At 29.0% G+C, this 25,106-nt stretch overlaps 1 protein-coding gene across 3 annotated transcripts in view; it reads right to left on the reverse strand.

Moving 5' to 3' along the window:
• Positions 1 to 25,106, reverse strand: part of LOC135926495 (peroxidasin-like) — a 53,197-nt gene that overhangs the window by 18,475 nt on the left and 9,616 nt on the right. For 2 of the 3 annotated variants that reach the window (XR_010571897.1, XM_065462390.1), the window contains exons 3-10: positions 20,030 to 20,108; positions 18,161 to 18,331; positions 17,290 to 17,373; positions 8,834 to 9,010; positions 8,448 to 8,594; positions 8,264 to 8,365; positions 8,054 to 8,179; positions 7,699 to 7,834 (exon numbers count right to left, since the gene is read on the reverse strand). Coding sequence is in view for 2 of the 3 variants with exons in the window: in XM_065462390.1 (XP_065318462.1) it covers positions 7,699 to 7,834; positions 8,054 to 8,179; positions 8,264 to 8,365; positions 8,448 to 8,594; positions 8,834 to 9,010; positions 17,290 to 17,373; positions 18,161 to 18,331; positions 20,030 to 20,108 (1,022 nt within the window). In the remaining variant the exon portion in view is untranslated. Of the gene's footprint in view, positions 1 to 7,698; positions 7,835 to 8,053; positions 8,180 to 8,263; positions 8,366 to 8,447; positions 8,595 to 8,833; positions 9,011 to 17,289; positions 17,374 to 18,160; positions 18,332 to 20,029; positions 20,109 to 25,106 lie in introns of those variants that run through there. The other variant, XM_065462391.1, reaches the window with a different exon arrangement.

Genomic DNA, 25,106 nt, shown 5'->3' on the forward strand with positions numbered 1-25,106 from the left:
TTTTCTGGCTAAAATATTGAGCTAGTAAAAATTGGCTTAAATAGAGCGATTTTGTATCACAACCTAAAACGTTTTGGGAACGATACTTGATTAGACTAATAGAACGAGTGGAACTGGAATAGTATGTTCTTGCACAAAACCGTAGAATAAAATTTATTTTATTGACCAACACATTTTTATGATTGAATTTATTATTAAATTCGTAATATCAATGTGTTATCGAAAAGACTATTTTTTATAATTGTAGGTGTAATTAAAAACTAGTAGCACTTTTCTATACTCGGCTGTATGGAATGGGTAATATGATAAAATGATTTTATTTTTATAAAAATCTGGTCTTTTCATTTGGTAAATATAGTATTAGCTATACTCATAATTTACCACTTTTAGTAAATATCATTGTAAACTATAAAAATCATACCCTTAAGCTCTCTCCACCCACTCCCCTCCCTTTCCTAATAAATTTATACAATATGTCTTTATAAACAATAATTTAAAGGATATAATAATAATTTTCCAAAATAATAATTGTAAGGCCTGGCCCTGATAATTTTTTTTTTTAATTTTAAATATTTTAACATAGCTTAATATCGCGGTAATCGATAATCTATTTTAATGCATACATGCGTCCATGAGAGTTTATTGATAAAATCGTAACCATATGCAGGCACTTCCACTGCAGGAGGGAGGATGACGCATGTCGTCACTGAAAAGTATGAGTGGAAAGGAGATAGGATCGATTTTATTTCCTTTTGATTTCGCATATTTGCCAATTTTTTTCATGTATCATTTTATAAAATATATATAGGGTTCAAATTTTTTAAAAAAACATATAAAATAATATGTAAAAGAAAAATCATTTAAAGGGCATGCATTCATGTATAGAAATAACATATGACTGACATACGTCTAATCCGTTTTTTGTCAATATAATAATTCTCAGCAGCTACCCAAATTTCATGGGAAATGTTTTTTTATCGACTATTATTTCAAGGCCTCATCTCCCCAAAGTAGTGCTAATTTACGAGATAAAATTATGTTTTGAAATTTCTGATATTTCTGGGAAACGGTTGTTATTATTTGATGCTGAGATTATGTCTATACATGAGTAGTCCAAAGCGAGGGGCCTTTCCAATTTCTAAGTGGTGAGTATTTGATAAGGGCGTTTTGTCCCCACCCTCCGGTTTATTCATGTTGGGATAATCGAAAATATGTTTGCTTTTGTTAAGGTATGCTGAATTATGTTATTTACAATGTTGTGTTTAATTAGTCATCCATCCGAGTATTTAATAGAGTGGTTTCCTTTAGATGCAATATGTATGTTATAAAGCGAGCATTGAAAGGAAGTTCCATAGTTTTTCTAAGGACAAACACAGCCCAAGCCTTAATTTGGTGGCCTCCAGCTATTTATAGTCCATGTTTTTTTACGAATTACAAGCTGTTCAATATCAAAAATTGCTCATTTGATAATATATATTCAACAGAATAGGCTATTGGTAAGTTACAGACTTTTAGATTGGTAAGTGAATTTAAATTCAAAGCCATGAAAGCCTCTAATGAATTATATTGAAAAAGAACTTGGTTCAAGTTAGAACATGTCAGTTTAAATGTATAAAGCCAGGAAGAGAGAAACAGAAGACGAACACCAATATCTCCAAACTTAATGGGTAAGGAGGCTTGACCAAAATTGGAGAGAGGAGGAAATGTTAGGTTTAAGATTTCTTCTAGCCATTTTTTTAGCTATATTTAGAGGGGTAAAATATTTAGGGGGTGAGAAAGGGTATTTAGGGAAAGGGATAATATCATCATTGATTTGGAGAGGAGGGATGTAGTATTGTCTGGCTATATGTTTATTTCAAAAAGATACTGATAGTTATACAACCCTCAAAAACCATTAGTAAACTAAAGAAAAATAACATTATCAAAACATTATTCAAAATTTTCAGAAATAAAAATTTCATTTTAAAAATAGGAATTTTTTTTTATATCAATGGGCCTAAATCTCTTTTTCTTTGATAAACTTACCTAATAGTGTTTCCTGCGTTTAAAAAAATCTTGGCTATACCTATAGCTAGGCTGCTCCTCAAATTCAGACAGATAGAATAGAATGGTGTTTCTAAAGTTCAAGATACTTATAAAAAAATATATAGTAAAAAATATAATATTTAATTGTTAGATCATATTATATTAACATTTTGATCTAGGAATTAAATATAAAATAAATATCTTGGCTAATAGAAAAAGAATATGACTGGTATTATTTTGAAAAAAAAAGAAATTATTAAGCAAAAAAATGTTTACCAATTTGCATTTAACCACTTGAAATACATCATTTTAAATAAAACGCAAGCTCCTCAATTTATAAGTATCTCAATTTATAAACTATAACTATAAATATAAGAAAACAACCATATTTGAAATGATAAAATTACCTCATGATGGTTTAGAGCTATATTTTGATGTTGGCACTAGCAATTTACATACCAATTTTATAAATTTTAATATGACCAAAAATTATGATTATAAATATATTATTTAAAATAAATAAATCTTTGGCAAATAATATATAATTTTTATTTGCGATCAATTTTTAATTCTAACTTCTCATATCACACCAGCTCCTCCTTAATTCCAAAAATAATTTCTGAACCTGAACCGAATCTGAACCCCGTTTATAAAATTTCGAAAACCCCAAACCTAACCGAGAAATTTTTTTGAACCAGGGTTCAACCAGGCTCAATAAATATTGTCTAAAATCAAATATTAAGATATTCGTAAAATTGTAAATATAAATATTAATAATTTAATGGAATTTTTTAATATTTTAATTTATTTAAATATAAACGGTATAAATCATTAATTTTATAAATATTACATAATGATAATGAATAGATTTGTGCGAAAAGCCATCTTGTTAATATAAAAAATAAGATTAAACCCATATCTACGCCCAATTTATCTGATGATAATAATTCGGATGGAGTTATTAAAATGATTGAAATTGATACAACTTAAAGAAATGCAGGAGAAAATGCTTAAAAGAGAATCAACGATTGCAGAGTAAAGTATTGGAACGATAATTATTGAATTTGGCAATTTTAAATGATTGGAAAAAAAGGAAAATATTTTGCATTTTTGGGCGCCTGCTAAGCTGCAGTACCCTGATTTATATATTTATTCAAAATCTTATTTGCTATTCCTGCAACCCAAGTTAATTTTTCATATTTTCATATAATATATTTAATAGAGGTTAGCGTTGAAAGATTTTTTTCACATATGAAATTCATTCTTTCTTTCACTAACAACTCTTGCAAGATATTATGCTAATACGTCTAAATAAAATTGTTAAAACTGATGCATGACTATCTTTTAGTTTTTTGATTATGATTTAAATATAGAATTATTTTTTTATCAATTCAAAAATTCCTAAACCCTAGTTGAACCCGGGACAAAACCTGGGTTCAAAAATATTCCCCTAAACTGAACCTGAAATTTACCTACTTCTGTTTTTTACCTTGTAACGAATCTCTGTTTTCGAGGCTCGCTAAATCTTTTGTTTTCCATTATTACTAATTCCATACTCGTTCTACAAGTTTAATTTAAAGTTTCGTTCACATTTCAGGCCCATGATTTAGAGAATTTTATGCTAGAAATAAATATTTATTTCATACCAAATAAAAAGAGTGAAACAAAAATGAGAAGGAGGAAATATCTAACCAACCTAAACGCAGCGGAAACAAACTCATTTCTGGTGGTAGGATTCATTCTGGGGTCATAACCTTTAAAGTATCCTTTATTTTCTACCAACAGAAATCCATTTTTCTTGGCTGCTTCTAATCCCAATATGAGCGGTAAGTATTCTTGATATGTTATTAACTGGACCATGGCTATTATTATTTTTCTAATTAAAAAAAGGAATTTAGCCTAGTTTTTACTTCCTTCTCCTCTTTCTTCCTCTCATTTCTTTTATAATAAAATTCTCATTTACTTTTTTTAATCATTCTCTTACAAAATATACATAATACCAAAACTCCCAAATTATATTTATTCTTCTTGGGAATTCTTTTCAGAACAGAAACATAGTAATTGAACTATATTACAAAAATTGCCTAACTCGTCAAGATTTATATATACTATCTTTCAATATAACCCCAAATCATAGATCGCCATATATTTAATTCTCATAATTATCAAATTTTACTCTCCCAAAATCCTACCTTTAGCCTCATCGTGGCGGGGGAGTAGCAACGTCTATTGGCAACTAATAATGGTTTAAAGGTTCTCTGTGGTCTGGGTCTAGATTAGGGTCACCTTCCTCGACAGGGGGTAAAAACCACCTGAAGTGATTGATGTCATAGGGAATTTGGTTGTAAAAACCATGCTCCAAAATTCCTAATGATTATAACAAGGCATGGGCGAGGTATATCTCAAAGTACCCCGTTGGCTTCCTTATCCGCCTACGACAAAAAGAGGGATGGGAAGGTTGAAACATGATTCGTAAAAATGAAACATATGACGGCTATAAACGACCTGATAATAAATGGGTAAATCAGTTTACAGGGAATAGAGTAAGAGTTATGGCATAGATTGGAGGTATATGCAGATGGCCTTTGAGGGATATAATTAGTAGATGGAAGATGGTTATATGGGCAAAGGGCCTAAAATGAATGTAGCAAAGACAAAGGTGATGATTCGTGGAGATAATCTGAAGATGGAGGTATCGGGCAACTGCCTTTGTGGTGTATGTGGGAGGAGTTACTAGAAATTCAAAATGCACCAGATGCCAGAAATGGGTACATAAAAGATGTAGCGGGAAAAAAGGAAGTCCGAAGTTTGCAAGAATGATCTTTATTTGTGCATAAAAGGGGTACATAATACTGATAACATAGAAAATGTTGGTTTGGATATTGGCAAGGGTTTAACCCTGGAAAAAGTAGAAAAGTTTGGGTTATATTCTAAACGCAGATGGTGGTTTAGATTCTGCTGTCGTTGTAAGGGTTAGACAAGCATGGAAGAAGTTCAGAAAGATGTCATCTATTCTAACAAATAAAAACATCTCTCTGAAGTTAAAGAGAAAAGTTTACGTAAGCTGTGTTAGGAGTTATTTAGTTTATCGCGGAGAAATATGGGCAATGAAGCGGCCCACGAAACCAAATTGGAAGAACAGAGATGAGGATGATTAGATTGATGTGTGGGGGAGAGAGACTAGCAAGGAATTGCAAGCAATAATGGGAATAGAAGTTATTGGAATGGTAATGCAAAGAAATAGGCTAAGATGGTTTGGGCATATGGACGTAAGATAAAAGATGACTGGATTAAGAGATCTAGATGGAAGTATGAGGATCAACACCTAGAAGAAGGCCCAAGATGACAAAAGGTGATACAGCTAATATCAGAAAAATGAATCGTGCAAATATTGATTCTCAGGAGGACCGTCAAAAATAGAAAAGAAAAATCAGAAGGGAAACTGACCACCTGGGTAAACCTGGAAATCGATATTAAACAAAGAAGAACTATCAAATTTGAACATACAGTTATATAAAGAGAGAATAATTTGATAGTCTTAATTTAAAAATCTTAAAGGGGTTTACATGCCCTATAAATTAAATAGATAATCATAAAAAATATTTAAATTTTATTCTAAATAATTTTACAAATTAAAATGAACGCCACTCACTAAGATTCGTGAGAATGGATCGCCATTAAATATTAATTTTCACATAGGTTAAAAGTTTGTATTATAAATGCCGATACCTGCACACTCGTCAAAATATTAGCTGGTATCGTCATAGGCTGATGTACCTCTACCACGGACCAATATTAAATTTTTTTAAAGTGTCACTTAAAAAAATTTACTTTCTTATAAAATATATTAACCTTTTATAAATGTTAATTTATAGTTAAAATGGCTAATTTTTTTTAGATCATTGTAATTTTTTTTTAATAGTGGCATCTCTTGTGTTTCCCTGTTTTTCTTCAGTTTTTTAAAATTTTCTTATCACTTTTTTGTTTCTTTCTAAGTAGGCATATTCAAAAATGAATACGAATTGAATAGTGTATTATTCGAATTTGATTCGTTCTAAAACTCTCCACCTAGCAAGAATCATTTTTTTTAGTAATAAATTACAAATGTACAAATGTTTAAATGAAAATGTATATAAAAAAAATTTTTTTATTGTGTGTAAAGAAATATTTTCGTTACATTTAAATTGATACCATAAAAATAAAATAATTTACAAATATATTCCAAATAATTTGTGCATAGTTGAAAGTCCTAAATACATACTTCGCTATCATATTTTATCAAAATAACGGAAAGTTTTGTATCTCCTCTTATCAAAATATAAGTATATTTCTGATTCATTCCGTATAAAAATAAGGCAAATTTATGATTTAACTGTCATGAAATAAAGGTTATATTGATTAACCCTCATTCTTCCATGGACTCTTTGTTAGTATTATAATAAAATAAAGAACCAAACCAACCAGTCAAATATTTTTAAACATTGGGGAGATGAACTAAAACAAAAATTTTAATAAATGGGTCATTTTTTAAAAAATCACGGGCGTAGACTAAAAAAATTTGGACAATGGGTAGCCTGGGTAAATTTTTAAAAAACCATGGACAGGCATGTCAAATAATTTTTAAACATTGGGCGCTAATTTCGATGTATTATGTAATTGTAGTAAAATGTTATTTTTGTAAATAACTTTGTATTAGAAATAACTAAAAAAACCATTTTATTATTGAAAAATAAAACTATTTATACATAAAAATTCTCTATTTTAAGTATTTATATATTTATATATTTAACAAAAATATAATAAGACTATAAGGTCAGTTGCACCCCCCCCCCAAAAAAAAAAAATTGAAGAGACCCATATAATTTTTAAATAATTTTTAGAAATTGCCTAAAGATATTTCTTAAAAAAAGGTAATTTTAAAAAATATTTCCCCATAAAAATAATAAGGGATATTTTAAAAATATTTCTAAAATAAAAGTAAATATTTTTAAAATATTTTAAAATTGAACACCTAGAGATTGTAAAAGCTAGTGATGCCACTGTATAGGATTAATAATCTTTTAAATATTTACATAACATCTATCCCCAAGAAGACTGGTTTGGTCCTTACCTCGTAGGAGGTCGCTATTTCCCCAGCTCTATTGTAGTTCCTGACTCCGCTGCATTACTTTCGTCAGTCATTGAATGTTCTCCTTTTCCTCACTCTCCTTTGTGCCCATAGTCGGTCCGATTATGGCCTAAGCCAGATAGGACCGGACCGTTGATCTTCATTATGTAACAAAGTATTAAAGTTGTAATGGCCACCATTTTAATTTAAATATTACTTTTCTAATGTATCACATTTAGCATGATTTTTGATCAATACAAAATTATTAAAACTAACATTTTTGAATAATCAATTTTATTATATATCATAATATAATATATAGTATAGTATAATATACAGTGCGTCACTGGATGAGGGGAAGCAGGGACTTTCACCCGCTGAAAAATTTGAAGAGCCCCCTCACAAAAAAAGGTAATTTTGAAAATAATTTTTTTTTTTAATTTTGAGTCCCCTGCGATTGTTAATACTTTCAATAGTGTGAAAAATTGTAGTTCGACTTCTAATATGATTTAAGGTAGTACAATTCATACATTCAAGATGATTTTTCAAAAAAAAAAATCTATAACCTAGTTTCTTGAAAAATTCTTTCGTCATTCCATTTAAGGTTCAAACTAGCTAATTTTTCGGCTATCACATTGTGCTGGCGTAAAAGTATGATATGCATTAAGGTTAATGATATCTGCTCCGCAAATCTATCGTCACCTTTTTTAAAAATCAAAATTTATCAATCAAATAAGTCGTCCTTTAAACTAAATTAATATGTTTTTATATAAAATTGATCAATTTAAATTAAAAAGGACATTATAATTAAGTTCTAAAAAGGCTTATAGGTTTAAAAAACACTCGAATTTACTTTTTTTAGATTGCAATCTAGTTAGAAAAGAAGATAAAACATAGGCTAAAATATTATATAAATAAGACCTGCTAAAACGCATTGGCCTTTTGAGTTTGTCGCTTGATCAGCACAAGCCTCCTCATCATCTAAAAGCGGCAAAATAGACTTTTTCATACCCGTTCGTTTAATGGGGAGAGTGGATTTCATCATGCCTTAATATTTATCATAAATATTAGTTTTTTTATATTTAAATAAGTAAACATGATTATTATTAATTTAAAATAATAAGAAAAAACCTTTTTCAAAAGTTCTTAAGTTTTTTATGCGTTGCTCGGTTACGCCGTAAATAGGGGAGGCATCTAAAAATGAAGTCATTTCATTCACTTGTTCACTAGCTTCTAATGTAATTTTAATATAAATATTTTATATACATAAATTCTTCCCCCCCCCTCCCTCCCTTCCTTCCTTCCTTCTACAAACTTTGATCATCCATGGATTGAGACCTAGTGAAACCCAAACATTTAACGTTAAAACTATGAAAGAAAGAATCTTGTGTGGTGTTTATATGATCGCACAATTGGCTATCTATGTCTTCATCACAGCAATCCATACCATTCCCGTCGGGCTCTTAATAAATATCATTTAAAATATATAAAACATAATTTCTTGTATATTTATATTGATAATTTCCCTTAAACGATCAATTATTTTATTAAAATGATTCTTTTTTAATTGAGATATTTCCAAGCCTAATATAATTACATCTCTTGATCAATTAAATCTCTAATAAATATCATTTTTATAACAGATAAAATTAAATTATATTTTTAAAAAATTTAACAAAAAAACTGCTACTCAATACTTACTACTCGCTAGCATCGTTTTAGTCATGTCGTGATCAATAAATTGTCCCCAAATAGTGGTCAAAACAGATAGTTGTGGAGCATCCCTATCCATAAATTGTCCAAGTATCGAATTACTTATATCTCGGACATTAGGTAATTTTCCACCATCTATCACCGAGGTTCGTATCTTTGAAATTCCTTAAAGAATTTACACTTTTCAATATCATTATCTTTAAAATGATTTATCGTTAGTACAATTTCTAAAATAAATTATATGGGTAGAATTTTAGGGTGCTAGGGTTAGACTTAGTTAGTGCCTTCTATCAATGGAGGGTGGGGGGAGCATGACATCAGAATTGTAAAGTATGAAGGTATAGATGTAAAAAACAAATCTTATCAATGGTCCAAAGTAGATATTTTTATACATGATTTGCAAATTATTTATAAATATACAGGGTTGTGCATTTGACCGGTCAAATACGGTCAAATATGGTCAAATTCAAATAAATGTTTTTTAAGACAATATTAATTCTATTTTATATATAATAGTAAAAAATGTATGTATATTAAATTATTTTCTATTCGCTCTTTATGGCAGAGCCTTTCTAATTTATATTCAATCTTATCATTTTCTTTAACATTTTTTAATCAATCTTAGGTTATGATATACTCTTATCAATTTTTTGGTTGTCGAGATCTTCAATCGAATTTCTTAGACACTTCTTTTAATATTCAATGTGAACAAAGTTCATTCCAACAACTTGAGCCCAGAATCTGATTGTTGGTTTCTACATATTTTGGCTATTAAATACTCCGTTTTTTTCTGAAATTTGATGATCATCTCTTTATGAAACAACAAATTTTTGCTTCATCAAACTAAAGTAAGATGCTCCCCTTATATTGGGAATCCAATAGATAACCAGCAGTGCAGTGAGAGCACATGTATTTGGATTGTTTTCTTTTTCAAACTTATTTTTAATATTTTTTCTTTAGGCTAAATTATAAAATCATGGACATGATTGCATTATGTGTTTTCTAAATTAAGCATCTCGTTTTTTATGTAAGCCAAGGTCAATAAGATAGCTAAATATTTATGAATAATTTTAAATTTTAAATTTTTTGTCCAAAATATCATTTAATATATTATTGATAATTTCTCACGGACAAATGTCCAACTTCTTCAACAGCTGCTTTCAGTGCTTTCTTGCATATTTATATTTGCTCATTACATTTTATTTATGATACCCATCTTGTTTGGATAATTGTACATAATGTAATATAAATTGGCAATTAGTAATTTTCTCAAACCATGCTTAAGTAAAATTTTTATATTTATTTATATATCTAGATCAAATCAAATTAATAATGAGAAAAATTCTTTTTTTATATATTTCAAATTGAAATTCTAATATTTTAATAAAAAAATTTTATATTTTTATATAAAATTATAATTAAATCGATGCCTTGATGATACAAATATATTTTAAAATAATTTGTAAACAAATTAGATTGATACATATGCTTTAAATACATATTAGTTCATTAAATAAATATAGTTATTCACCAATAACATTTTAGAGTATTTGACCGTGACCATGTCAAATACTCTTTCTGTCAATTGACCGACTTGCCAACCTGTATAAATAATATATTAATGTTTTTAAAGAAACAATTCAAAAACAAATTTCCCGAAAACGATTATTTTTTAAATATATTTATAGCCATGTGGCACTGTCGATCCAAAAAATAAAAATACCGTTTCGTTTAACACTGCCTTTGGTAGCAACTAACAACTTGAGAAATACATTAAAGATTATATTATTGATAAAATTCAAGTAAATTTTAATTAAAGAGGCAACTACAATGCCAAATAAAAATATTAAATCATAATGATTTCTACCAACCAATTAAATACCCCACAATGATTTTGACTCTATTTCATTTTAAGCTATAAAGTTATATTGTTTTTTGTTGTATTAGATTTAGTGTCTATACAAGAGTGGAACGTTTTAATGATGTAACTCAAACTGATTTATTTATTTATTTTACTTCAAAGGTATATAAGAAAAAACATGTAATACATCGAAGATCTCCTTTTATAAGGTAAACTCTTATTCAAAGAAATTAAATTTCGAAAATTTACAGAATGGCCAATATAATTTGCATAATTGTACATTTTAAGGATATTTATTTAAACATCATAGTGTAGTGAATATGAAGATATCGCAAATTGGATTAAACTTTATTTTATTTTACCATCTGGCTTACGGAATTTCATATAAATACATATTAGCCATCTCTCGATGCACAGTTGAAAGATTGATGTTCTAACTAAAGTGACAAACGCACGTAAGCTTTTTAGGAGGGGTCATCTGTGTCATAGGCGTATTTCCTGAGGGGGGGGGGGTTACTTTAAAGATCTCGAGGGAGGGCATAGAGAAAAATGGACTTGATGTACATGAACTAAGTTAAGAATGACACCAAGTTAATACTAGCGTTAAAAGCAGACCCTCTCCTCCCCCAAGCCAATAACACTGAGACCCCTTATGAACTAACATATAAAATGATATAATTATAAAATGGATACCGTCGAGTTCGGCGCAACCCGAAAAGGCCCATGAACATTTTTGAAAATATTTTCCGAGTCGGTCTGTAATTTATTTTTCCCGGCTCACAAAATATTTATACAAGTCATCCAGCCCATAATATTTTTATGTTCACATGCAACTATTTTATTCTCTCGGATCTCAATAAGAACCTTTTAGACCCCCCCCCCCCGCCCACCAACACACTTATGTTTTTTATAAATATAGTTCTTATTCTTGTCTTTCTTTAAATTGTTTACTTTTTACATTTTTTTTTTGATGATACTTTTTATTTATTTAAATAAATGATAAAACACTGAAATATTAAAACAAGTATATAAAAATATGTAAAAATTACTAAATAAAAATAAATATATATTATAAGTATCGAAGGTAGAGGTGGGCGTGGCTTAATTTTTTATTCACGGCCCGCCAGCAATAAAAAAATTCACGCCCATTCACGCTTACCACTAAAAAAATTTTGACCCGACTCGCTCGCTCATGAAAAGCAATATTTTGATTCACGCCCGTCACGCCGGAAAATTCACGGTTTTTAAATTTTTCAAAACTATTACTATAATTTTATTATTTGAATTCATTCTATTTTAAACAAAAAATAAATACAATCTATAAATCGAAATTATTAAGAAAAAGAAGAATGTCCATCTTTTTTTATTTCAATTGTGTACATCTTTCCTCTATTAAGAGATTTGCTACAGAAAATAACCTTTCACTAGAAGCCGAACTTGCAGCTGACAAAATTTTACTCGATAATTTTCTCAAAAAAGGAAATGAATATTCCTGCTTCCAAAACTTCAAAATATTGTCTTGTTATTTAACTAGTTCATCCTCACAGCTTTCATCGGTGATGTTGATGCTTCATCAGAATCATCTAGAAATTCTCTAAATTTTTCATTTAGAATATACGGTCTTTTATGAGTGTAGGATGAATTAGGAAAGTTATAAATGATAGTTGGTATTGATCATTTAGAATATAAGGTTTTTTATGAGTTTTATAAATGATAGTTGGCATCGCCTTATGCATATCATCTAATTTTATATCATTTAGAATTTTTAAGATGGTTTTATATATATATCATCCTTTTCTTCTTGTATTAAAAACTTAAGTCTTTTGAAATTCGGATCTAGAATTAAGCCTACCTTATGTAGTGGCTGCATAATAATCATTTAAAAGAAATCTTGTTCTGTATTTTAAGGTTTTGATTATTATTGTATCACGTTCAGAAGGTTAACAAAATTTTACTAATTTTTGTTTCCATAGACAAACGTCATTTATTGTGGGACGAGAATCTGCTCTATGATTTTAAAACTCTATATCATGATATATACAGAGTTCCATCTCGTTATTCTAGTTATTAAATCTTGTTTAAGGGTATGGCTTAGTTTGCTATTAGCTGTAGATTGTTTGAAATATTGTACTATTTTTTTACACCATTTATATTTGATGCTATTTCAGTTAAACAATTGTCAAAAATATAATGCATAATATTATTTAGTATATGGCATATACATGATAGCGTTTCGTCCTTTGAATGTACTTATAAGATTTGCTCCGTTATCACTCACAACTATACATTTATTTAAGTAATTTTCTACTTCTGTATATTCTATAAAATTGAATTGACTACACTTTTTTCATCCAATGTCCTTGTGGCCAAAACAAATGTTTTTAATTTAAAATCCTTAATGATAATATGCACTGTAATGGTTAAAAAACTTATATTTTTATAGTTATCAGTCCAAATATCAGTGATTATGGAAAAGTAATTATTATTGATCATGCTTTTAATCTTAAATTTTATTTCATGGTATATTTTAGGACCTATAGTATTCATGAGAGTTTTCCGGTTAACAACTTTTATATTTTGTTATCCATAGTAACACCAACATTTATCTTTTGGCCTAGCTTGTAAAATCCTTCACTTTCAGTTGCATTTAAAGATTGAAGATCTTTACAAATAAAATATAACTGACTTTTCTGTAAAAAATTTAAGCAAAATTTAGCATAAAGTCTCGAGATAAAAAACACCTAAACATAAAAAGAAAATAGAACTAACGAAATGTTACCGGATGTTGTTTATAAAATGCGGAAGATTTTTAGTTTTCATAAATTATTCTTTTTTAAAAAAGAACTAAATGAAATAATAAAATATATAATATAATTATAAAATTGCAAATTTATATTTATAAAAAAACAATTATAAAAATTAAAATTTCCGTGATTCACGGGAAATTTATGTTCACGCCCGATTACGCCCGGGGAAAATTTTGGGAAGGCCCGTCACACCCAGTCACTTCTTGGAATTTAAAATTTATTCACACTCACGCCGTGACCCACCGTGACACGATGGGTCACGCGTAATTTCACGGCCCGCGCCCACCTCTAATTGAAGGCTCTAAAAAGAGCTTAATTTAATAATGAATATGTGCCTAAAAAACAAGTATAATTGTGTTTAAAAATTTTTAGTTGAAGTTTTTGTTTAAGAAATAAGGATTCGCGATTTTCGTTTGTTATGTTGAAAATTTTTCGTGATAAAGTTTTTAAAAAAAAATATGTAGACTGTGAAAAATTGCCGTTAGTTGATTATAAAGTTATTTAATTTTGAATATTTATTAATTCCCCACAAGTAAGAGGGTTTGAATTAATTGATGAAGGAAAGGAGGAGACGCAGAATCCCAAATAAGGGATTTTCCATTGGACCAGGGGGTGCAGGTTAAACCGTCGGGTGTCTGAGGCCGTTCTGTAATGAGATTGGTTGGTTAAAGGATGTTGGGTATTTTAGCCTTATTAAAAGCGTTATGGATGATTTTATTAATTGCTTTATACAAGAGATGGCGACCTTGGCTGCGGGTGCAGTTTGGACCGTGTCTGGCGTTAGGTTGAACGGGTAAGCTGCATTGACGGCAAGTGTGTGACTGTGTAAACGAACATACAAGTCTAAATCCTATAGTAACTCTCAGTTGGTCATTGGTTAAGAGATTATTTAAGGTTTGGCTTGGAAGTGCTTCGAGCCATTCATGCCCGCCGTATTTATCGTTGAATTGTAATAGTTGTATATAGCTAATATCGGTTGGGTTAAGACTATTTTGTAATTTCTTTATTAGGGGTTTGATGATAGATTTGTTAGAGATTTCGGTTGGAAATGTATAACCGTCTGGGGTAAGTAAATTCTATCTTTCGATTGCTGCTGTTAGAAGATCATCATTGGGAGTTATGAATGATGAGATCGCAGAATTGAGCGATAGGCGATTTGAGATAAATAGAGATAGGGAAAGTATTTCTAAGAGAATCAAGTCGATACCACCTAGTTTAACGGGTAATTGGGCTAGGTGCCAATTAAAGGATAATAAAAGGTTGAGGATTAAGCGAATATTGTGTTGAGTGAAAAATTTTAAGGAGGTGAATGAGGATGAGTGGAAGAGATGGGAGATTTTAGGAAGATATAAACATCTTAATTTAGTTTTATATATTGTATCTATTTTTTAATTTAAATAAATATTTTTAATCATATAATAAATTCTCATCTTTAAAATGAGTTTCCGAACTCTCAGCTTGTAAAAATATTTTGAACCTCAACCGGTGGGCCGATTCTACCGAGTCGATCTCTAATGACTTTATATTTGGACTGTGCCGATTCATAAATTTTCTCCGATCCAATATTTTCCTATATTAATATAAAACCTATTCGATTATAGATACTGATCCGATATTTAGATTGATTTTTTTTGCCATCTATTTATGAACCGATGTCATAAAAGCAATATTTTCTATGCAAAAATGATAAATAAATGTAAACTATGGGCAAAACAAGAAAAATAAAATTTTCCGTTTCTGATGGACAAGACGATATTTGATAAATACCATGAATAATGAAGTCCCCCCCCCCAAAAAAAAATAAATAAATAAAATGATCCATCTCAATGGGCAATATGGCTATGAAAGGTGTGATGCCTTAAATAATTAAATCCTTTTCTTGTTGCATTTATATCACCTTTTTAGTTTTTCTTTAAAAAAAATTTGATATTTTTAAACATTACAATTAATTTGAATCTTAGTTCTTTAATGTTCATTATTATTTGGAAATTAGGTATAAATTGAAAAATATTATATAGATTGTTGAAGAAATTTTGGATAATTATTATTAAAAAAATAAACAGTTTATAAGTTAGAGATCAATTCATAGATTTTTTAAATCAAAATTATAGCACAGATTTTTATTTTCTATCTTCAAATTCTGTTCAATTTTCACGCATTTATTTAAAAATTCGTAAGACACTAGCTAATGTTCTTGTTAAATATGTTTTAAAAAAGTTTAATAAATTTATATTAGCCTCAATAAATAAATTTCAAATGAAAATTAATATCAAACTGAGTGAATACTATTTTCATTGCACCAGAAAAATTGTACTATTTCTTACAGGTGTAAAAATAAAGATCAGGGTGAGGAACCAAATATAAAATTGCTTATTTTTTAATAAATAAAAAGAATTATAAGAATTTGTTGTATAATTTTACGTTTAAAAAAGGATACCATTTAATTGCACAGTAGAATAATCGAAACAGTTATTAGTATTAGTTTCAGTTTTATAATAATTGTTTTCGCAGTTTTTAAATCAATTAGATCAGTTTTTAATTCATGTTTTCACAATTTCAAATAATTTTTATTTTTCCGTTTTGTTAAATTTTACAGAATGTCGTGGGTTTGGTGTCTAATAAAATTTTTCTCCTCGTGTAATACAAACACTAACCCCCTTTTTTGCATCTTAAGCTAACCACAAACGCGGTCCACAAATTTTATCACCCCTTAATCTAGACCGAGTAGTGTGGGAAAAACGAGCGGAAACTTATTGGCTGCTTCGCTATCTGTTATATTTTACCGAATGTAGTGGGTTTGGTGTTTAATAAAGTTAGTATTTATCATTATCTAACATAATTACTAACCTTTATAATTGTTGCATAACCATAATATAACCGCTAACGTGGTTAAATAGCTTGGTATCAGGCCTTACCCTTGTTGGAGTTTGCATTTTTTTAAAATATATATTGTTTTTCCATGCCTTTTGATTTAAAAACTGTGCTCTTTTAAAATATAAGCATTGGGGAAGCAAATAAAACAATATATTTTTTTTATTATGTATAAAAGTGAAAGGAAAATTGAATTTTGATAGTAATTATTTTTATAAATATTAATTAAATTAATATGAATTATGTTGAAAATTTATTTAAAATATCTTTTAGCGCAATAAATTTTAATGTAAAGAATTTGATTAAGGTAAAAAGAAAATCAACAATAACTTTACATAATTTGAAAAAAGAATTATGACATTTCACCCTAACTTTGGTTCCAACAATCAGTGCTGAAGGAAGATTTTTATTCTTAAAAAGATTAAAACTTATTGTAAAAATGAATGAGTCAAAATCGATTAATCCAATGTAGAATTTAAAAAAATTATAAAAAATTAAAAATCTAATAACTTTTACAAATTACTACGCCATTTACTAAACAAAAAAGAATTCCACTCATTTATAAATCGTAATATCTTGTATGGTAAGGCTGATTCAAAAAAAAATATATATTTCTAGTGGTAAACTTAAGCTTCATCAGTTATTTTTTAATTTCATGGTATATAACGTCCATCGTTTAGTTAATACCAAATGAATTACCGAGTTGCTTCTGCAAACCATTTATTCAAGTTACGAGTTGACTTGAAAAAAGTTTAAGATTTATTTCCTTTTCCTTCATTCATTCCTTTTTATTATTTATTTCTTTCCTTCTTTATCTTTATTTCACTATTTATCCTTCCCTCATTCACTTTTCATATTTCTTTAATAATATTGACGTGTTTATTTTATATAGTTCTTAAATATACCATCATCATAATCGGCTTCCAGGAATCTTAAATGGGCTGTTGCGGCTTGTCCCCATTCGGCATTAAAAGGATTATTACAACTTCCTAATTTAATTGAATTTTTTTTTATTTAAATTACCAGATCAAAATAATTGCAACTATTATATAATTTTCTAAATAGAAAAATATATATTCATAGTATATTAAAGCAAATAATAAGAGTTTCCATTAAGAACTTATTATTTAATTCTAAATTAAATAATAACTTTTAAAGTGATAATAGAGTAAATTATTTTCAACCCCCCCCCCTCTAAAAAAATCAGTTATTCCATTTTCTTACTTTAAAAAATCATCCAATTACAAAGAAGTCATAAATTTTAGCCTAATTAATATAAAAGAAATAACTCTTTCGTTTAGGAAACTAACTATAACTACGTTTAACAACGTCTATAAAATAACAAAAAATTATAAATATTTTTTGATATGTAATCTTTTCGAATAATTATTTAAAAATTTGAGATAATCTAGTGTTGTTAAGCGGCCTGATTTGGGTCATTTTTTAGAAACCGCCCGATTAAGATTTTAGTCAAAATAATACTATGCAAGCCTCGAGATTTGACAAATAGAGGTCCAAATCTTTCTGCCATCTATGAGCAAAATCTCCAGGTTTAATATTATTTTGGCTAAAATCGTTGGAAATTGATATGCCCAAATTTAAAAAATAAAAGATTTAGGTATTTAGCATTAATTGTCCAAACTTAATTAAGCAGACGGATTATACTAAAATAAAAATTTTCTATTTTTTTTTTTGAGTTTGGACGTATTTATTCTTATTCTTTCCTAATTTAGATATAAAAAATAGTGTTTTGAGAATATTTTTTAAGTTATATACCGTCTATGGTTCTAAAAGTAATGTTGCATGGACACAAATCAGTCTTGAAAAAGCAAAATGTTCTATCTATATTCAAATTAGTTGAGATAGTGTTACTTGGTACGGTGACATCTGAATTGATCTTACCGTTATTCAATGGATTTATTGGGACAACCGCATCTGTAGTTACTGCTATAAAATTTATGAGTAAGAAAAATATAAATGATTTTATAATTTGATGTTTGAGGGCTCAATCCAACATATGAATTGCTTAACATTCAGAAGAATATTTCTTGCCAATCTATAATCTTTAATTTCCTACAACATTTTAAAGTTAGAGGTGGCCACTCTGTTAAAAACAATCGTAAGACTGTTGTTAATAAATACTTCATATAGAAAATGATGCTCATTTTGAGTGCTTACTTTTTAGAAGGAAAAAGAGGGTAAAACAGAATTTATTTTTTAAAAAAATCAATATATATACTGACAATTTTAAGTTATCCAATGAAATAATGTTATTGTAGAATAGACTGTGAACTACTTAAAATTACTTACATTTAATATTACTGTTTTAACGAATCTTTGAAAATAAGATAAGATTGCATAACTATCATATTCTTATATATAACATTTTAACTTTAGTAGTTTAAACCTAATTAGAGTTGACATGATTAAATCAAATTGATTTAAATCAGTTACTTTTTGTTTGAATTTAGTTTTTGATAAGAAATTTGAACATTTTGTTATAAACTGACAGAGACCTTTCTTAGAGATTTAAAAAAATTATACCTCATTTTTGCTTTTAGTGAAAATGGACGTTAAAGATACCACCCCCACACACACTTCTTTTAAATGGTGAATATTAGAAATACAATTTATAAACCTCTATATTGCAGCATTTATGCCCTTTTTTAAACTTTGACCGGTTTCTTATTTTAGTTCATTAATGTCATTTAAAACCAGAGAATTTTTTTCCGGCCAGAGCTAGCCCGGTCCGAATTTACAAAAATTAAACGAGATAGCGATAAAAATTTTGATAATTAAGGAATATTAGAAATTGATGTCTATTTAAATTGTAGAGTAAAAAATTTGGTTTATTAAAGCATCAGACAAGGAGGTGCAGGTATTTGCGATTTTATTGTAGCCATAGAGTTATTACTGGCATTTGGATCGGAATTTTTATTATTTTTAAGCAGGGAGATGGCAGACCCTTTGAATTACTTATACTGCTATCTATAGAGTTACCTGTTCCGATAAAAAATATTTTGAGATTATATACTGATAAATATAAATATTAACCTTTTTTTCAAATTAAAAATATTTTGATCGATTTGCCTTCAAGCAAAAACTGTCAATTCTAAGCTAATGAACTAAATTTGTTTTTTAAGTAGTTCCTATATCAGGGTTGGAAACTTGGAAAAGATTTTAATAAAAAAATTTTGTAAAATCTGTATCTATCTATAACCTTCGTATTTTAGGTTTTAAAAGTTTGGATCCCTTAAAAAAAGAAAAAATCGAGGTAAAAACAGAGTTTGGAGCAGAACCAAACCTTTTGGAAACGCGTCAAATTTAAAAATCGAAACAAAAACACAAAACCAACTTTTCAGAAGAGAAAGAGAATGAAATATTGTTTTGTTTTTCTAAAAATTTAATCAATATATCTGTGATTCATTAATTCTAGGTGGGCATTTTATGTAATTTTTGAAACAATAAATTTGAAAAATTTTAAGAAAATTTGAAAAAAAATAAGGTTAACTAGAATCCTTAAATCTGATAGTATTGGACAAGATGGGAAAAAGAAAAGAAAAATTAAGAAAGGACATCAATTAATATATTATTATAAATTAATTATCAATAAAAATGTATAATTTAAGGAAAAAATTCACTGACTTATATCCTGAGCTTTGAACTGATTTAGGACGATTATAATATTCAATACAAGAATGGTAAATAGATATTTTGAATCCATCTTTTAATATAAATAGAAAGTCTAGTAAATTCTTTGGCAATTATTGATAATATATTTTTTTTTAAATATGCTTCATTATTTAATAATTATGTATATATATATATATAAATATAATATAAAAAATATATGCTTTTTATAAACTAAATTAATGTAAAACAAAAAACTTAATGTAAAATTAGCTCTAAATGATAGATTGAATTTTAGTTAAGTCTTAAACCTTATTTTATTTTTTAAACTATATTAAATTTACAAAAAATAAATAAACAATTACATACTTAAATTTAAAGGTATAAATTTGATTTTGTTTTCTTTTGGAATTTGTTATTTTGAATTTTCGTTCGTTGATAAAGATAAAGGGCAATATGAACAAGTGAATAATATATATGTCGTAATTTTTAAAGGGATCATGTCATGACTATGCGGAATCTTCACGGGATTTTAAGGGATAACTAAAAAATTAGGGTTTTAAATTAAGGAATGATAATACGGGATGGGATTATCACGTTTTAATCGTGATAAAGAGGAATCTTATTTTAAAAGCGTTTTCCACGAGTTTAGTTGCGTTTTTTAATTTTCAATTTTGTTTTTTTCCTTATGATATAAGATATGTCTAGTATAGGGTATCAATCTATAGCTAATCAAAAGATCTATTCAACTGGAGGTCAATCTCTGCCCCATAATAAACGGTGTAGGGGGGGGGGGGTAGGGATTGGGGGGGGGGGGTGTAAAAAATTATTTTTTTTGATATGGGTATCAATCGATAGCTAATCAAAAGATCTATTCAACTGGAGGTCAATCTCTGCCCCATAATGGGCGGTCTAGGGGGTAGGGGGGGTGTTAAAAATATTTTTTTTTGATATGGGTATCAATCGATAGCTAATCAAAAGATCTATTCAACTGGAGGTCAATCTCTGCCCCATAATGGGTGGTTTAGGGGGGTGGGGGGGGGGTGTAAAAATAATTTTTTTGATATGGGTATTAAATAAAAACTAATTTTAATATGGTTTGACTGAAAGTCTTTATTCTTGGTCTTGATGGGTATGACTTGGTCTGGGAGGGGGGGGGGTGTTGGGGGTGTAAAAAATAATTTTTTTGATATGGGTATTAATCGATAGCTAATCAAAAGATCTATTCAACTGGAGGTCAATCTCTGCCCCATAATAGGCGGTCTAAGGGAGTAGGGGTGGGGGGAGGTGTAAAAAATAATTTTTTTGATATGGGTATTAAATAAAAGCTAATTTTAATATGGTTTGACTGAAAGTCTTTAATCTTGGTCTTGATGGGTATGATTTGGTCTGAAAATTGGAAATATAATATTATGGAAAGATAATTATACTACAAACTCGATTGGCAACAGCATCGAAAATATTTTAACCAGACTACCTTCGTTCATTTCATATTTAATAGATAGGAAGAAGCAAGAGAATGCTTATAAGAATAAAATTAAAAAGATAAAATTTTGCATTGGGGATCACGCACTGATCCCAATAAATAAAAATGATAGATCTAATCTATGCCCCAAAAATATTTAGGCCGAAATTATACAAATGGAGGGCGAGAAATTATGGGTTGGAACTAATTTGCCCATTTTTAAAAACGAACATTCATAAATCAATAAAATTTACCAATTTTACCATTCCTAATAAGACGATCTCCATAATAACAACATCAAGAAGTACATCTTCTTATGGTAGTTTTGAATCAATTTGCAATTGCCAAAAAAGTTGCAACAATAAGAGGTGTCAATGTTTTAAAATGGCATTAATTGTTCCACAAAATGTTACTTAAATATTATTTGTGTAAATAATAAATAATTGTTCATATATTTTAAATTAATTATCGAAATCATTAAAATATGTTGTTGATTATATGGCTTGAAAAAAAATATTATAATATAGATGATTTGCTTAGAAAGAAGTGCAATAATTTATAACTGCAATAAGAAAAATTTATAATGTCATTTTAAATATTGTGAATCGATGGTTTCAAATATAGCCGAAATTTTGAGATTTAAAAATATTACAAATTAAATTAAGTTGCTAGCAAATAATTTTATCATTAGGCTACAATGAGTTTATAAATAGCAATGACTATATTTAACCCCTGCTTATAATTGTATTTAATAATGAAGTCTAAATGTATTTAATTTTTATTTAATACCCATGTTTATGTTCTGTTTAATTACTATTTATTAGATATCCATAAAAATTCACTATCTTATGGCCAGTTGAAATATAGTATGTTTAGAGTAGGCCAGAAAATCAACTTTCACCTAACTCATCTAACTCAAAAACTATTATAGATGCTCTAATTTTTTTTAAAGATTAAGAATTGAGCTATACATTGATATTAATTTTTAGTTGATATATTACCTTTAAATGTTTTCTCAAATTGAAGCAACTAGTTTTGTTTGAGGATAAAGCCTCCCACATCTTACAGCAAATATATATTGTGTTAATTTTTTTTATCGAGTTTAAAATAATTTGTGAATTAAGGAAAAGGAAATTCCATATCATCATCATTTTCAAGAGATATTCCTTTGTCGATATGATCTGTACCAAAATTATTTTCATTATCATACTATACTGTCGACATTTAAAATATTTTATTTTTTTGAAAAATATATTTTGCATATTTTTAAATGTAAATTTAAATTTTAAAATAAAATAAAATTAAAAGATTATGATTTTAGAATTAATTATAAAATTGTTATATTAATTTTTGCTAATTATTTAGTAACGAGCTACCGTTATCTCTCTTTTTAAAAAAATGTTGTAAGCTAAAGATATCGATACTAAAAAAAATAGCTATGGAATATCGTGCTAATATAGAACACTGCATATTATATATTTCAAGTTCAGGATTGGAACCGAAAAAAGATTTAAAAAATTGTTTTATTTTCATTCTCTTTTATTTCTGTAATTTCTATCCAACTAGACATTTTGTTAATATGTTGACCCCCCCCCAGACCAAGTCATACCTATCAAGACCAAGAATGAAGACTTTCAGTCAAACCATATTAAAATTAGCTTTTATTTTATACCCATATCAAAAAAATTATTTTTTACACCCCCCCCCCAAACCGCCCATTATGGGGTAAAAATTGACAGTCAGTTAAATAGATTTTTAGATTAGCTATCGATTGATACCCATATCAAAAAAAATTATTTTTTACACCCCACCCCCCCCCCTAGACCGCTAATTATGGGGCAGAGATTGACCTCCAGTTGAATAGATCTTTTGATTGGCTATCGATTGATACCCATATCAAAAAAAATTATTTTTTACACCCCACCCCCCCAGACCGCTAATTATGGGGCAGAGATTGACCTTGGGTTGAATAGATCTTTTGATTAGCTATCGATTGATACCTATATCAAAAAAAATTATTTTTTACACCCCACCCCCCCAGACCGCTAATTATGGGGCAGAGATTGACCTTGGGTTGAATAGATCTTTTGATTAGCTATCGATTGATACCCATATCAAAAAAAATTATTTTTTACACCCCCCCCCCCAGACCGCTAATTATGGGGCAGAGATTGACCTTGGGTTGAATAGATCTTTTGATTAGCTATCGATTGATACCCATATCAAAAAAAATTATTTTTTACACCCCACCCCCCCAGACCGCTAATTATGGGGCAGAGATTGACCTTGGGTTGAATAGATCTTTTGATTAGCTATCGATTGATACCCATATCAAAAAAAATTATTTTTTACACCCCACCCCCCCAGACCGCTAATTATGGGGCAGAGATTGACCTTGGGTTGAATAGATCTTTTGATTAGCTATCGATTGATACCCATATCAAAAAAAATTATTTTTTACACCCCCCCCCAGACCGCTAATTATGGGGCAGAGATTGACCTTGGGTTGAATAGATCTTTTGATTAGCTATCGATTGATACCCATATCAAAAAAAATTATTTTTTACACCCCACCCCCCCAGACCGCTAATTATGGGGCAGAGATTGACCTTGGGTTGAATAGATCTTTTGATTAGCTATCGATTGATACCCATATCAAAAAAAATTATTTTTTACACCCCACCCCCCCAGACCGCTAATTATGGGGCAGAGATTGACCTTGGGTTGAATAGATCTTTTGATTAGCTATCGATTGATACCCATATCAAAAAAAATTATTTTTTACACCCCACCCCCCCAGACCGCTAATTATGGGGCAGAGATTGACCTTGGGTTGAATAGATCTTTTGATTAGCTATCGATTGATACCCATATCAAAAAAAATTATTTTTTACACCCCCCCCCAGACCGCCTATTATGGGGTAGAAATTGACCTTCAGTTGATTAGATCTTTTGATTAGCTATCGATTGATACCCATATCAAAAAAAATAATTTTTTTACACCCCCCCCCCAAGACCGCCCATTATAGGGCAGAGATTGACCTCCAGTTGAATAGATCTTTTGATTAGCTATCGATTGATACCCATATCAAAAAAAATTATTTTTTACACCCCCCCCCAGACCGCCTATTATGGGGTAGAAATTGACCTTCCGTTGAATAGATCTTTTGATTAGCTATCGATTGATGCCCATATCAAAAAAAAATATTATTTACACACCCACCCCCACCCCCTCTAGGCCGCCCATTATGGGGCAGAGATTGACTTTTCTTTTGAATAGATCTTTTGATTAGCTATCGATTGATATCCATATCAAAAAAAATTATTTTTTACACCCCCCCCCACCCCTACCCCCTAGACCGCCCATTATGGGGCAGAGATTGACTTCCAGTTGAATAGATCTTTTGATTAGCTATCGATTGATACCCATATCAAAAAAATTATTTTTTACACCCCCCCCTCCAGACCGCCCATTATGGGGCAGAGATTGACTTCCAGTTGAATAGATCTTTTGATTAGCTATTAATACCCTATACTAGACATATCTTATATCATAAGGCCAAAAAAACAACATTGAAAATTAAAAAACGCAACGAAACTCGTGGAAAACGCTTTTAAAATTAGATT

The sequence above is a fragment of the Gordionus sp. m RMFG-2023 genome, chromosome 3, assembly GCF_954871325.1.
Source record: "Gordionus sp. m RMFG-2023 chromosome 3, tfGorSpeb1-WG-v2, whole genome shotgun sequence".
Taxonomy (NCBI): domain Eukaryota; kingdom Metazoa; phylum Nematomorpha; class Gordioida; order Chordodea; family Parachordodidae; genus Gordionus; species Gordionus sp. m RMFG-2023.